The 17,009-nt window shown below is 39.8% G+C and overlaps 1 protein-coding gene across 6 annotated transcripts in view; it reads left to right on the forward strand.

Moving 5' to 3' along the window:
- The window catches only part of LOC103181252 (disks large homolog 1), a 198,152-nt gene that overhangs the window by 75,557 nt on the left and 105,586 nt on the right, over positions 1–17,009 (forward strand). For all 6 annotated transcript variants that reach the window (XM_042339091.1, XM_007897864.2, XM_042339089.1 and 3 more), the window contains exon 4: positions 3,061–3,225. In XM_042339091.1, coding sequence (XP_042195025.1) covers positions 3,061–3,225 — 165 coding nt within the window. The remainder of the gene's footprint in view (positions 1–3,060; positions 3,226–17,009) is intronic.

Here is a 17,009-nt window from a genome sequence, read left to right on the forward strand (position 1 = left end):
TAGCATCCACATATAGCGTGTGACGTCATGGCATGTACTCTTGTCATCACATATGGAAATGCAATGTCATCCTTCGGGGATTATTGGTGGCAAAACATTGCTATCCAGGAGTGACCTCCTTACGGCAGACCGCCTCCACGAAAATTACCACCCAATATGCTGATGCCACCAAGACTGCCTCAATTTGCAGTTACCGACATGCAGGCTTGATCCCGGAACCAGTTTCCCTGATGTCAGCATCAAAACACTAAGAATCTGCAGATAATTAGGCTCCTTTTTATTCTTGTTTGTTTGCTTTTAAGCGCTCCGAGACACCATCAAGCGTGAAAGGCGTTATATAAATGCAAGTTGTTGTTGCTTTAATCGATAACACTCAATCCTCTAGATCAAAAGATTGGTTTCAAGTCCCAAATTGCAGCAACTCAAGCTTGAATTCCAGGTTGACGCTACAATCGAGGGAGGACTGCATTGTTGGAAACACCATGGTAAAATTTGAAGAGATACAGGAATTCCTCTTTCCTTGTCAAAGCTCCAGGTTAATTGGCCGTTTATCTCCAGGCTGTTGCTGAGATATTCCTGCACGTTGCTGCCGACAAAAATTTCATCCCCTACACTTAACAGTAATTATTATGAATTGCTTTGAGATGTTTCAATGTGATGCTATATGGTATAAGTTAGAGATTTAAATTTAAGAGAGAATTTTGATCCTGAAACCCCTTGAAAGGAGGTGGTATGAAATACTGTTCTGCACTGCACACAGTTATCTCGTGTTGATCTGATACTGATGTGACCTTTTTTTGTGTGTGTGTGGAGCGAAGTGTTTAACCTCAAGCATGTGGTAGGAAGGAACAACAGCAACAACAAAATTACATTTGTATAGCGCCTTTCACGTCAGAAGCTAGTTCAGTTGGTGGCACCTTAGCAAAGGGTAGAGCTTCCTGCCCATGGTGCTGCATTATTTGCCTTTAATATTTTGTGGATGGTGATTTACTCTCTTGAATTTGTTCTTTTTGCAGTGTTTTTACTATTAAAACAGTCCTGTAGCTCAGTGGAGTCCTGTAGCTCAGTGGTTAGAGCACTCGCCTCACAAATGAGAGACCTGGGTTTGATTCCCGGCAGGGCGAAATGTTGGACAAGTTTCCTTACTTCACACGCCTCTGTTTGCCTAGCAGTAAGTAGGAACCTGGTTGTTAGTTGATTGGCGCATTGCTTTTCCTGGAGTAGTAATTCCTGTAAACAATAATAATAAATTGGTCACTTCAATCCACGACTGTTTGTGGGACAATGCTGTGTGCAATTGGCTGCCACCTTTCGCCCACAAAATATACAGTCAATTCACTTTACGGTATGTTCTGTGAAGCGCTTTGAGACATCTTGAAGACGTGATAAGGTGCTATATCAAATGCAAACATTATTATTATTACAAATCTAAATCTGTTGACCTTGCCTCTTAACATCCCCTGCCCCCCACCACACACACACACACACACACACTTGCCCAAATTTGTACATATGGTGGAAAGTGGCTGGTTTTGCCTGCAGTACTTTGTAAACTATCTACTCAGTTAAGTTGAGCAATCAATAAGGAGCAGCTGTATGCATTGACCTGATAAGATGCACTTTTCAAGATGTATTGAATAAGAAATTGATTGAGTAATACATCTCTCCAAATTAGCCAAAGTACAACAACAGCAACTTGCATTTATATAACACCGGACAGCGTCTCGAAACGCTTAATGGGTGTTAATTACTTGGAGAGTAATGGGTGTTGTGGAACCAGAACAGTATCAGCTGCAGGTAGAGTCTCCTCCGGCTACTCCCTGTTTAATGACAGCCCTGGCAGAGCAGAAGAACAAGCACTTTGTGCTTTTATTGCTTGCTTTCATTTGCAGGTTAATGAACCATTATAGAGATTGCCAGAAAAATATCCACAGCAGGAAGTGAATATTAGGGTTGCTGAGATGGGTTCTGTTGACCCGCTCACAGAACCTGTTTTTCATTGCTCTCATCAAACCATGTCAAAAGCTCAATTTGCAGTTGAGATTTGGCTGTTGCTCAGAACTAAGCAGGAACTACAGAGAGAAATTTTCCAAAGTCAAAAGGCTCCCTTATTCAAAGACGCACATTTGTGGGCGATGGGGGATGTTGATTTCATCTGAAGAGCTGTTATCTAATTCTTATTTTGTTCACTCTCAGTGAACACTTATTAAAATCTGCTTTACCGTTCGTGGAAATTGTTCCCGTATTTATGCAAATAAACTCTGGAGATGCTAATATACTCAGTTGTATGAAAATGATTGCCATAGATATTGTCAGCAACGAAACCCAAGGAACGTACGTATAAGTGAAGCAGCACTGAGAACACCCAACAGGACCGATTTCATCTGAGGCCTTTTGTCTGTATTTTAGAACATGCCCCTGGCAGTGTTCAGCCTCTAAATTTGTATCCTCTCTGCTTTGGTGCCTGTGCAGCTACGTGCTCTGGAGTTTGCTGCTAAAATTCATTCTGGATTTGTCTATTTCTACTCAGAATCTCACTATGCTCGCAAGTTGTAACTCCTTAATCATGGGGGGTAGTGGTGTGGGAGGGGTGAGAAGGATCAAAGGGAGAAATTATGGAGATGTTCTGTTTCAGAGAGGGTCTTTGGTATTGATACATTGGTTAGATTCTTGATAGTTTAGGTTAAGGTTTTGCACTTGTAAATGCTGGATTTTTTTTCTGGCTTTGCCTCAACTATATTTTTAAAATTGGAGAAGATTTCATAAAGTTCTGAGTTGTCAGCAAAGTTGCTTTCAACAGGGCCATGTCCTGATATGTAGCAATTGTATGCACATTAATTGGCGTAAATGTCTACAGGAAAGGAGCAACTCGTAATTTGAGTTGCCTGGTTCAGACCTTACAAAATACGTTTAAGAGGCAACTAGATTTGCTGCTGGAGAGAAACTTGCTAGGTCTAAGCCTTTTTTTTTGTCTTCCCGGCATGTGGTCCTTGAACTCTGATTGTTGCCCCCAACCTGTTTTGTCTTGGTTTTTAATTTTCCGATCTTGTGTTTTTACAGAAATATCGCTACCAAGATGAAGACACACCTCCACAAGAGCCTGGGTCTCCACAACTCAGTGATGAGGTGACGGCTCCAGAGCTGGTCCACGTGTCTGAGAAGAACCTCTCCCAGATTGAGAATGTCCATGGTTTTGTGTCTCAGGCACATATATCTCCAATGAAGGTAGGAGTCCGAATTCCGACAGTAGTTTGCTTGTCATTTAACACTCAACTAACTGGTCTCTAACATAGTATTAACTTGTGTTGCATGTGTGATGTATATTTTATGTAATTTGAAATTCCTTTACAATACAGTGAAATTACCACCTTTATAGAATCATAGAATCCTACCAATCGAGTCGCAGGCGGCTGCAGGCTGTCAATCACCTGAGGTTCCCTTCCCGTCCAATGCAAACGGCAATGTAAAGGAGGAAACGCCATCACTCCTCTGCTGGGCGGGAAATTACTAATAGCACCACACTTTAGGAGCCAAACAAAGGTTAAATATATTTTACTAAATTTAGAGAGAGTATTTTAACTTTAACTGGTTAGTTAACATTGCTTCAGGTGCAACAACATTATTGCATATTTTTATATGGCGACATGGGGATTCTCTGCCGGACAGGAATGGTATTTTGACTAACCTCAGACACCTCTCAAGCCGGACAAAACAGCCGTCCCTGACGTGTCCTGCTTAACCGGCTTCCACTCTATTTGAAATCTGTCCTCTGGTTACCGACCAATCCGCCATCGGAAACCGTTTCTCCTTATTTACTCATAATTTTGAACACCACTTTTAAATCTCCCCTTAATCTTCTCTGCTCTAAGGAGAACAACCCCAACATCGCTAGTTTCTCCACATCACTGAAGTCCCTCATCCCTTTTATCATTCTGGTAAATCTCCTTTGCACCCTCTCCAAGGCCTTGGCATCCTTCCTAAAGTCTGGTGCTTCTGCAAAACCTTGACATTGCTGCCTTGCTGATTTTCTCCAGTACTACAAGCTACTATTAGGTTTTATTAAAACTGATGACTGGGAAAAAGTAAATGGTGCTGCAGGCTTTGCACCTACACAAATTTGCAGAGGTCAAGAATAGTTTTTAGAATAGACTGATTTAAAGCTCATAAGGGAGCATAACAATATCAAGTAAGAACGTTATTAACATGGTTCAAGACATCAAGAAGCCACAAACAACACAGGCATTGTCCTGGAATCTGGAGCTAAGATTGCACATGAATTAATCATAGTAATTGTGAACAAGGGCAGAAGCGATTCTTTGTTGCTTGAGTAGTAGAGATCATATTATCTGCGTATTGAAGGTTTGACAAATTTTCTGCCAGCACGTTTGTGTTGAATCACTAAGCATATTTTTCCATGGTCAAAGTGTTGGTTTTGCTACGTGTAGGCTTATGGTAAAAATGTCAGCATCCTATGCTGTTGTTTTCTCAGACAATATGGCAAAATTACTAATCCACTGGTTAATGCAGCATCTGATGAGAATGGTGTGGTGAAGGAAGCTGCAAATTTGAGAGCAGTGGAATTATATTTATCAGGGTTCATCTTAAGGTTTGAGCTGCTTTGGCCAACAAACTTTTGAGATGAGCACTAGAGCACAAATTGCTCCCAGCGCTTCAATTGAATTTTTCAATTTTGTTTGTTTGGACTCATTCTAGCTAATGTGGCGATACTTCTGAGGTTTGGGAGAGAATTTTGAGAATCATGGTTAGCATTTAAGGTTTTTGTTTCCTGCCAGGGATTGGAGACTCCCATTGCTCCCGGCATATGGAGCCTGGCTTAATATCTACACAACTGCACTAAAAATTAGATCCCTGAAATATACTTAGATACTTATAATTAGATACTGCATTCAAAAGGAAAAGAGTTCAGTGGGGGCAGGAGAGGAGAGAGAAAATGATGTTATTATTATGTTGCATTGTCCGAGGGACATTTCAAACCTGATGGGGCAGGAACACAATACTAATACAGTATTTTTATTGTGTACCTCCCTATGCAAACAAATCACTGAATATTGAGCAAACCTTGCCCACACTTTCCACCTGGTTATATTTTAAAGTATAACAAAGCAGGAACGTATTTTATGGCTAATGACTAACGACCACTTTGTGCTTCAATCTGACATCTCAAATGTTTACTGTGTTACTAGTCTGTCATCTACCCCAGCCTGTGTGTTAAGAATACTCAGACAACATTTCCAGAAATGTTGAAACCAAGTAGTGTAAACTGCAGATCTAGGCATATGTGAAACCCGGAATGTTGCTTCTGATCTTGTGGTTAGCGTAACAATCTGAAACTTTATTTTTAGGTTAAGTTATTCTCTTGTTTCCCCTCAGTCTCTCAGCAGCAGTCCTGCTAATTTTGGGAGCTTGCTGCTACATGCTAGTTTGGTTGAATTGGTAAAAAATATTAATTCCTTTGTCTTTACAAAGATGGGCAGATGGTTCCCAAGCCCATGATGATGTTATTGTGCAAAAGGCTCCTTGCCTGTGGGGAAGGAATTCTCTGAGCTACCCCCATGAATGGGGGAAGTAACCATCCTCTGACTCACAAAGAAGCATAGTATTAGCGGGGAGAGTGTAGGCTTCACTAGGATCTTATTGATTGTCAGCACCTTAAATGAGTTGGACCTCAAATGTGTTACACAATCAGATCACCAGCATTTTTGTGGTTCAAATAACTTAAATCATTGCTTCGTTCAAAAATGAAGGAAGTTTACTTGAGGTGATACAGAGCACATAGAGAAGGTTACTCTTACTGTATTCAGCTCCATTTCCTTGCGTTATTCTGTCCACTAGTTATAATAATATAATAATAATCCTTGCATTTGATATAATGCTTTTCACATCTTCTAGACTTCTCAAAGCACTTCACAGAATATACAGTAAAGTGAATTGACTGCATATTTGTGGGCGAAATGTTGTTGTTCAAAAACCTCCTTTACATTCACCACATTAATTTCCAAGGACCTGGGGCAGCAATGAGGAAAAAAGCCATCCAACTATCCGCTTGCTTCCAGATGATCTGGTTAAAGCAGATAATTAACCATTGTAGAATCATTGATTCACGAAATGTTTCCTGATTTTTAAATCAATAAAACTGATCTCTATCTCTTGTTTGTTTACATGGTGGCTCACATCTGTGATTCATAAATATTGGCTGAAGCAATGAATATGATATCAATTGGCTTTTGATTTGTAAGTGAAAGTGTTTCTAAGAGATTGTTTTGAATTTTAATACTTCTCTTTTTCCCATCCCGAGTCCAGCCATTTTGTTATAATTTTGGGAGCTTGCTGCTGCATGCTAGTTTGGGAAAATATATTAAAAGAAAACCTTTGTCTTTGCACCAAAATTGATTGACTTGCTCCCTTCCCTATTGTTAAAAAATAACTTCTGTACCATATAGGAAATGTACAATAAATCATAATGCTCATTTTAAATCATTTAATGGGGGAAAGAGCTTAGAGCAGTTACCAAATTGAACGGCACAATGAAAGTATTTTGGGCAAACGTTCACCTTTTCAGGTTCATCTTGTTTTTTATTGCTTGTGTTAGCTCAGGTGTAACTCGCTTGTCCTGTTAAGTCACGTGCTCCACATAAGTGCAGGATACTAGGCAGAGGTGTAGAAGCTTGTCCATCACGTGGTCCTACCATCTGTGCTACATAAGATGAGGGAGTACAGGAAGCTGACAGTGCACAGTAATTCCCATATTCATTAATGCACATTACATGCAGATTGTAGACACTTAAGGCAAGCAGGGGAATTTTAAGCAAGTGACTCAATGGATTCTGGCATAGTTGGCAATTAACTTTGGCTGCCTGCCAATCCAATGGTCGTGTCACAAATACACATGTAAGAATCGAATAGTTGTAATTATGCTAAATTATAGATTACATTATATCCTATGGTAATAACCTTTCAGCGTTAGTAATTGATCTGTTTGGGTTTGATGAGAAATATTGTGAATTGTGCTGAGTAACAGATCACAGAGAATATATTTCATCCTGAAATCCATTCCCCGGTATGTTTTTACAATGTTCCATTTTTATTCTGTGTTGGTAAATTTTTTGTTTCCACTAATTTTCTTCCCTCCATCTCCACTCCTCATTGCTGCGTGATCCTTTTCCAGTAGTTGATGATGTTCATGTAGAGGCGTAAGCAGTCAATATTCAGGGATATTGACTAAGATAGGGATGTTATGGTTAAACCTGACCGTATCCTCAATTGCACAATATTGGGGGGAGGCCGAAAGAAGAGAAACACTGGTTAGTGTTCAGGAATCGTAATCCTGATTCTGAGGATTCTTCCTAGGCTAGAGTCTAGTGATACAAAGGCCAATTCTAACATATCCAAGTGATTGCTACACAGGAATCAAATCATATGTGCAGTGTGAAGGAGACTGGGAAAATATATAGTTGAAGAAGGGCCTGGGAAGAAATACTTCCTCTGAAAAAGTATTCCTTTTCCAATGCTACTTTTATCACAATGGTAATTTTTGCATTTATTGCAGCACCTTTCTCATCAGGACGGCGTGAGTTACCAACTGATCCAGGCTAACATCTAGAATGTTTCCCTGTTTTTAAAATCCTTTTTGTGCACTCCTGTCATTTTTGAACCAGAATCTCCCCTGAGCTGCTTATATTTTCCAGCAGCTTGAATGATGCTACATGGCCAACCAGACATGCTAGCAGGAATAAAGCTCAATGGGGCCTGGCATAGGTCACCAGAGGCCTGCAGAGACACAAAACTAAGAAAAATACAGTGGAAAAATGAGGATATCCCTAAATTGGCACCTTTACTAAATGTAAGCAATCACTACTTAAGTGAGGGCTTGATAGCTGCTGTGTTCCTGACAGTGATGAAGCAGCTGGCATGCAGTGTGCTGTAGACACAGGTTTAGCTGTGCTGCTGTTACATACAGCGCAATGGTAACCAGGGTCATACTGACTGACTCAAAATAATCCAATCTTGGCCAAATGTGTAATTTCTGTTCTGTGACGGTTTTAAGATTGCGATAGAGACAGACAGTATATTAGGATTTATTCCCTCTGTATTCTTTTATCCTCATTCCTTGCTACACATACTTATCTCTTAATGCAGTTGTGTTTTTTTGGTGGCGGGGAGGGGCTTGTAACTAATACATTATTTTGATGATGGGAGTGGGAGGGAGTAGAAAGTCTGAATCTAGTTCAAGTGCCAGTGTTTCTTTACTTTTGCCTCAGAAATATCTTGCATGTCTTATTTACTGTCTCCACAATCAACAGAAATAAATGCTCAAAAATAGCAGCTTTTTCTCTGTACATTTGGTAAAATGAAACCTACTAAAATATTATATTGATGATCAGTTGTCGTTTTAATATCTGTTCTCTATCAATGTTTTTAGAAAATGAGTGTAGTGATACAGCAAAGAGACGATTCTTGTGGATATTGTATTCTTGTGGATGTTGTATTAATCACTTATCTGCTCCTTAAAGTCAGCCGCCCCCACTCGCCTTACGGATAAACAAACGGTGGAGATATTTGCACATCGTTTGAAATACAATAGGCATCAGTGTTAATGAAAAAAAAGTTCCATTAGTTCTGCAGTCAATTCTCTGCTTCTGTTTTTTTCCTCTACCTCTTGGCATTGCTGCCCGTCATTAAACCTCAAATTGATGTTTCAGGTAGGAAATTTAGACAAAAACTTGTCTGTGAGGCACAGACTTTTTTGCCCTCCTCAAGAGGTTTTCTTGTTGGTGCAATCTTAGTATTTCCAAATGAAGCATTAATATTTGAGCACTAATAAAGCCGTTTAGAGTGAATTTATCCCCATGACGCAACAGAACTTTGTCCATTGAGCAGATCATAGCTGTCATTGTCTTCTTCAGTTTGCATTGTGAAATCCTACTGAACGAGTTGATCCCCGAGTCATAGTTGCTAAGTTTTTCTAATGTTTTTTGAAGTATGTAAGACTGCATCATGCGTGTTCATGTGCATTTGCATTCAGTCAGCTGAATGTTGCAGAAAACTGTGGCATTTAGATTGTATACAGTCGTACAGATCCACTCTTTCCTTAACCTCTGATCCACTAAGAATGCATTCACCAGAATATACATGACAATAAATTGATTACTTCAATGCAAAAAGCAACACATCTCCAGAGCTCCTCTTCTCTCCAATGCTGGTTCACACACTGGGCACTTCCTGTATTTCTTTGTCTTCAGGATCCTGTTTCCCCCGAACTAAATGGGAGGCTTGATCAGTGCTGAACTTATGAAACATCTTCCAGTTTTGAGAACCATTTTTGTTGCAACTTTATTGTCCCTTTCCAGCAGGTAGATTAGTCAATGGCAAAATGCAGCTTGAAACGCACCCCTGAAGTCATCACTAATTATTTATCACTATGAAAACCCATACAAACAATGATTGGATTTGATAGCATTATAAATAATGCATGTAATAAAATTATTGCAATGACTATCCCTGATTGGATTTTTATTATATATATATATATATGTTCATATTCGTTGAATATGAACATGTTTATCAATTAGCAGTGTAGATGTGATTGATTATCCTGGCAGTAAATCTCTGCATTATTGGCTTGCATTTTTGACATTTATGCTCATCTATCTGCTGCATCTATGCATAGCAAGGAACATTTGACTTTCATTGAAAGGGACAGTACGTATCTAATAGCTGTTATACAAAAATATTGACTCGCGCTCAAAAGGTTCAACATTCCATGGAAAAAATTTAAAATACCGTTGAATCTCTGCATTTTGTATGTTGGTTTTAAGTAGGGCTAAAATGGAAGAGGGGAGGAATTCAACACATTGAGCCTATCTGCAAATCATTATTCTTTTGAAAAATAAAGGAAGGTAGTAGAAATTTGTTTGCATTTATATTAATGAACTAAGCTGAATGCATGAGATGGAAATTGGCTTTCAAATTCAATATCAAACTATGTTCACTTCCCACATTGTAGGTTTATGTAAATTCCGCTTTCTCAGATGTACTTTCCAAAGTCACAAAATGGCACTGGAATGTTATGGTGATGTCCTCACTGCAGTGCAGTATTCTAGCATTTGGAAAACTGCATGTGTAAACTTTTCACTCCGTATTTGAAGCCTTGCATTTGCTAGCAAGTATAATGTAGAGGTCTCAATGATGGGCCATCAATTTGATCAGATAAAACTTGATGCATTTTGTGTATTAAATTTCATGAATAAGTTTTTCAACTTGCTGTCATTTTGAACAGTAGGCCCTTGTTTTAATCACACGATTGCTATACAAATGTAGTCTTGTTGATGAAATCAATGGCATACAGTTGAAAATGACAGCAAGTTGTTTGTGCTGGGGAGAGGTGATGGAGAGTAGTGCAGGAAAGTCTATTTGAAATGATCTGAATCAGGAATTGATGCTTGTACAATACAATTACATAGAGCCTTTCACATTGGGAGGATGTCCCAAAGCACTTAACTATAATGGCTGGCCACCTGAGCTGGGGGGTGGAGAGGAAAAAGGTGACCGAAAGCATGGATCATTGAAGAAGTTGGTCTTGAGACAGACCTTGAACAAGATGAGTGAGGGATTGAATGAATCAGAGGGCCTCCAGGATGGAGTTCTAGAGACTGGGGGCAAAAAAAAGGTTGAAAGCCCACCTGCTGATAGTCGTGCTTGGAATTATTGTATTTGAGGCTTGTTGCTGCAAACATCACATGAATGGAGCAAAGTTTGTCCCATCGAGGTTTGGATTTCCAATTGGCAAACTGATAAGAACTTTCGTATTCATTGGGGAAAGAGCCTGTGTGCAGCTACCTAAAGGAAGGTTTAGCTGCACTGGACCGGGGAATGGTGTAACATCCATTTAATGCAATTAAAGCAGCAATAGAAATAATTTAAAGGCACAATTAACATTGAGTCAAGCAGCGAACAGGTTCATCTCTTCCAGATGAGCCTATTGTCCCTTGGATTTTTGAGCTCTGTTCCCGGCCTCATTTCCATTGCAGTCTTGCTTTCTGCTTTTAAATGTTTAGAAATTAATTATAATAAATCTTTTCAGATTGATCTTGCAGTTTGACAAGGGAGGCCTGTTTTGTGCAGAATGCTGCTTCTTTGGATGAGATGTTAAACAGGCCCTGCCCTGCCTGGCTGTTCAAGTGGATATCAAAGATCCCACGGCACAATTTAAAAATAGAAAGGAGTAGCATCCCTTGTCCAAGCGAAAAGTCCCCCAAATAAAAGTAGCTTCATAGCCATTGTTTTAAATTTAATTTTAATATTTAATATCAATAAAGATCTGATTGGACATGGATGTTTGCTACAGCAAATTCTTTGTTTGGGTAATCTTTTAAAGTTTTATTAAAAACCTCTTTCATTTTGCTCTGAAGCTTAGGAACCTAAATGGTTGACATGGTTTCATTCTTCCTCTGACAGCAGAGGGCAGTGTTGCACTTGCACTGAGAATATTTGCTCAAGGTTGAATATGGCAGAATTTTCACAGCGTCTGTGAATCCTTTTGATTTATTGCATGAGAGCACAGAGCTATCGCTGTAACTAGCCAGACGGGCTTGTATTTAAGAAATGCAATAACAGATATGGCAAAGGTGTAAAGGTGTCATTCCACTGAGACTGATATCACAGTTGCTTTGCAAATTACACCTGTGTGTATAATTGCTTTGCCAAAGGAAAAATAATGCATCAGACACCAGAGAATTTTAATGTCATTGTTTTCAGTAAGTGGTAGAGGTGGGCATAGCTAAGGGAATATAGCATAAAAAAGTTTAGCAGGAGTCTGGCTGGTGTGAGTGCAGTTACAGTAGGGAGTAAGTCCTGTGTTTTTACGAGGCCTGTAGTGTTGCTCCAGCAGTAGTCAATTCTTGTTATGCTGCTGCCAATCATAATGATCATTGTGTTTGATATGGCGCCTTATCATGTCTAAATGTCTCAAAAGGCCTTCACAATTAATATGTCGTGACTGTGTATTTTGTAGATGAATGGAGCAGCTAATTTGTGTACAGTATTGTCTCCCAATAGCCAACAAGTGATTTGTTTTTTTTTATTTACCAGGTGGGGGAATGGTTGACGAGGATGTCAGGAGAAACTCTTCTCTTTTCAGAAAATGTTATGGGTTCTTTAACATCCACTTGAACAATCAGAAGCCCCGAGTTTAACATCTCATCCAAAAGATGGGGCCTCTGACAAGTTAGTGCTCCTCTACCAGTGCTCTGGATGATGAGTTCCAAGTCACCAATATGGTACTAAAACCCACAACCTTCTGCCCTAGAGGCGAGAATGCTACCAAATAAATCAGGCTGATTTCTTCGACCTGAGAATCTGATCTTACTTTTGCTCCTACCCCAACAAATCTTTTAGTGTGTTGCTTCTTTGCAAGTACAATATCTACATTCAACATAAAGCATTCCATATTCAAACTACCTTCTGTATATAAAAATATATAAACAAATGAAAAGGCTGCACATTTAATCACTTTCCAAAGTTTTATAGAATGTTTGAGTTTCCGCTAAATACAGTCGTCAGTTATTGATTGTAACATTGCAACATCAGTTATTGATTAGAACATTACCTAGCAGTAACAGCCTTAGTTTTGAAGTGGTTGCAACCACTCCTCTCCAAAGCTAAACAGCAGATTGTTTTATGAGTCGGGAGTTTTTTACTTAATCTAAAATTAGGGATTTATTTTTTCTTGTAATGAATTAACCACTCGAACACTTAACGTTCAAACTGTTCTGGCCTATGTCTGAATAGGTAACAGTCAAAAAAACAACTCACCAGCTTCAATTTATCTAATCCATCCTGAACCTGTGAGAGTTTGAAGGTGTAGTGCAGAGTGGCTTTATCCTCTATTAATTCACTTTACAGTGTGTTCTGTGAAGCGCTTTGGGACGTCCTCCCGACGTGAAAAGCGCTATATCAAATGCAAGGATTATTATTATTATTATTAATCAATGCTGTACAGGAATGGGGTTAGGAATATTTTTCCAGAGTGGTGGGAGTATGGAGTTCTCTGCCGCAGTCGATTGCTGGGGCAGCAACCTTGGGGAAAATTGCGGATATGGAATTAGGAATAGGATACAGCAGGAATGGCCACCTTTTGGGCCATGGCTGTATGTGTGACTATTTTACACCGACTGGATGTTTATACATCCCTGATTCTGAACTGTCCCATCTATGAATCTGCTGATATTGGAGATTCCCCCAATATTCCTCGTTTTCCTTCAATTCAGCAAACAATTCACAAAATCATTGCTGAAGGACTAGGCATTTTGTCTGATAGAATCTGGTGAAGCAGTCCTAAGAGTTTCTTGTTAACTATGGCTTTTGCCAGAATTGTTGCATTTTACAGAATACTGTGATATCAGAAAAAAATGTGAAATTGTGAATTATTTTCTCATTAATTTTAATCCTACGTAAACAGGAGTATCTTAACATAGCACTAGGTGGCACTGCTAGTCTGGTTATTGATATACACAATCTTTTTTTAAAAAAATACTCCTGCAGAATAATGCTAGAAATCAGAAATAATCTGCCTCTGTTTGGAATGATTTGAAGAAGAGATTTGTACAGAACAGAGAAGGACAAGTTGTGTTGCAGGAGCCCCTGTTGCAACTGCTAATTTTGCCATATTTCTATATCAACTCTATATTCTACCTTATGCTTATCCTCATCTCATAGCCACTGGCAACACTTGGGTGGGGGGGGGGAACAAGCAGAAGTGCTGATCTGTATGATTCCTCTGCACACATCATTATAAAACTTAATTGATAAAACAACTGGCATCTATAGCAAAGCTCCATCTTCCTGGGGTGATTGGGTTTGACTCATTCATTGCGATGGAGACACTAATGCCACTATTATCGTAATAGAGCAATTAAATGTTTCCTCTCAAATCCAACAACGTACCTTAGCAAGGAAATGGCGTCATTCAGGGAAAGACCTCTGCCAGTTATCCATTGGACTGACTGATGGTGGCAGCAATCAGCCAGCCAACATGTTTTTCTTTGAGGAGATTCTCCATGACATTATGGTTAAATAAATAGTGCGAAGATCACCTTAAAGCAGGATGGTCCAACTGGCAGCTCGCGCCCCCCCCTCCTCCCCCCCCTCCATTTCATCTGGCCCACCCTCTCCCTCCGTAACCTGCAAATGCTATGTTATGTTTCTGGAAAGGAAACATAAAAATATTGCTTATGTGGCCCACGGACCTTTCTCAAAAGGCCTCCAGTCCTCAGCAGCCAAGAAAAGCATTCAGGAGCTTCGTGGAGTCCCATAGTATAGAGGTTAAGGCACTCATCTCACAAGCGATGAGACCCAGATTCGAATCCTGGGCAGGGTGAAACCTTAGGCAAGTTTGTTGAACCTTAAATGCCTGTGTTTACCTAGCGGTAAGCAGGAACCCGGTTGTTAGTTGATTGGCGGATTGCTTTCCGGAGGTAATAATCCATCAAAAAAAATTGGCCATTTCAATCCACATCTGTTGCGGGACATTGCTCTGTGCAATTGGCCACTTCGTTTCGCCCACAAAATACACAGACAATCCACTTTACAATATATTCTAAAAAGCACTTTGTGACATCTCACCGACGTGAGAAGGAGCTATATCAAATGCAAGGATTATTATTAGTCCTACCTTCAGTATGCCGGTGGCTTGAAGGATCTTGGTTGAGGTAGAGTCCAAAATGCTCATTTTCCCCTGGTTGTGGTGTTTGGAGGTAATGGAAGATCATCACCAATCTCTACATGAAAATTCCCAATTCACATATGTACAACTCCTAACATCTTTTCCCTTACAGCCCTGGGCTCAATCACGAGTCCATACATCATCCTGAGTGTTTCCCTTCAGGGTGGCTGTATTTGTGGGCTTTTGAGATTAGAATTTTAGAGCAGAGGTATTTCCAAAAGATAGGGAAGAGGACATCAGAATGCCTGACCAGAGATATTGCCTTTTAATCTGTGGCATTTTCCAAATGTTTTTGTTTTGCAAAGTGCTATTTTTCTGCAGCACGAATGCAGCACCCAAAGAGTTAAGCCTTCAACCCACTCACTGCTGCTCCATATGGAGGAGGATCTACGCTTTGCTGGCAACACTGATTCATTTTAAAACAAGATGTTTCATCTCAGTGTGAGATCCTGGTGAGAGATTTCAAATACAAAGCTCACTGATACACCCCATAGTCTTGATTATAACCTGCATTGCTATTCCTCCCTAATTGAAAAACCTACATAGAGTACCCTCGCTGGTAACCTGCCTCACACGAGCACATCTGACATTCCCCAATCTCACATAACCTTTTTGCTCCCCTGAAATAATGAGGCTTAACTGTATAAGGAGCCTCTCAATCAAATGCACTGATACAACACACTTTTTTATTACTCCCTTGCTTACCTAGATTTGTTTTTTATGTATACTGACCACTGCTTTATTTAAACCGAAGGGAGAGGTTATCGGATATACCTCGTGACTGCTGGTGAGTGAAAGCTGTTGCGGATCTTGTGTTTTATTCACTTAAGTGGTGATATTAAAATGTTGACAGCCAAACGGGTAAATGGATTCCGCAGGCACTCAGACAGCTTACCTTTGCCAATTCGTGACCTGATGTGTTCAATGTAAACCTCTAAAATGCACAAAATGCCTAAAAAAAACAAGCAAAGTGCAGAAAGAAAAATGTGCATTTTAACCTCCTTCTCTAAACTATTGCTTTTTACATATCCAGCTTTGTGCTGCTATTCTCTTTGTAAATAATTCCCAATTTTCCTAATGAATGCTGAGATTTACAGTAAATCATCAACAGTATTTAACATGCGATTATGAAGGCAAAGGTTGCACCGAACGTATATGGTACTTTAAAGCTGTGATCAAAAATCTCAAATGAGCTTGCAATATTGTACTGCGGTATTTTTGCTAAGCTGTTAAATCACCTTAAAGTTGCCTGGCATAGAAAGTGCTTCATCGCTGAAGACGCCTCTTGTTACGAAGCAGCATCTGCATCATTTAGTCAGTGCTCTTTAAGGGTTATTTGCTGAATCACTTATAGCTGCAGGAACCTAGTTTTGGTCTCTGCCAGAGCTTTCCTGACTTGTTGCACCCCACCCACTCTCCCTTCCTCCTCTTCTGTTTACCTGCTGCCTTTAAATTGGATTCAGCAGAATTCTAAATTAAATCTGTTTTTCTGTAATCACATCAACCGAATCTGCAAGGAGGTTTCTTCCATGCAGTGAGTCTCTCAGGAGAGAAAACACAGGAGTGCAAAGTGGGGGTTGAGTATTGTCTGCGTGGGCCAAAAGTGCCTTATGTGTACTGTACGTCTGATGAAATAGATGCTGATTTATTGCGGGGAGTTGGGCTTCCCTTCCCTCCTCTCAAAAATAACACAAAGTAAGCCAGCGACTGTGTGACACAGCACAATCTACTATATCTTCCCAGAGCGTCAGCTTTTGAAATAAAGTGAGCTCTATTACAGAACTCTTGCCGAAGAGATAGTGGTGACTAATAGAAAAAAATGTTTGCATCTGTATGGTACGCCAAAAAGATGGGTCGTCGGTTTATCGAGAATGTGCGGAAATCCAGAGAGCAGCATCTTCAAGTGTCGGTAGGTTACTTAAACTGCACAAAATGCCTGACTACTTGTAATGTATAGGCTTCCAAATGATCCATGCTGTTGTGAGCATTGCTTTTGCTGTGTTGTGGCTAGGGGGTGAATGATATTCAGCTAATTCTGCCAAACTCTTCGGTCTGAGATTATTTCAAAAGCTTTCAGTGAAAATTATTTCAGTAGCAATCGTGCTCTTGTATTTTTCTGTCTCTTAGTGACTGTCGTTTGCTGGAATATTTATTGGTTAGAATTGCAGTAAGCAATCCTTCCTACTGTGTCTGGAGCTAAACTTTCAAGCAGTCAAAGGATAAGTAAAAGATCAGCAACGAAAGTGTCTCATTTGTGAAATTACTGTGC

Source organism: Callorhinchus milii, unplaced genomic scaffold (assembly GCF_018977255.1).
Source record: "Callorhinchus milii isolate IMCB2004 unplaced genomic scaffold, IMCB_Cmil_1.0 Scaffold11, whole genome shotgun sequence".
NCBI classification, from domain to species: domain Eukaryota; kingdom Metazoa; phylum Chordata; class Chondrichthyes; order Chimaeriformes; family Callorhinchidae; genus Callorhinchus; species Callorhinchus milii.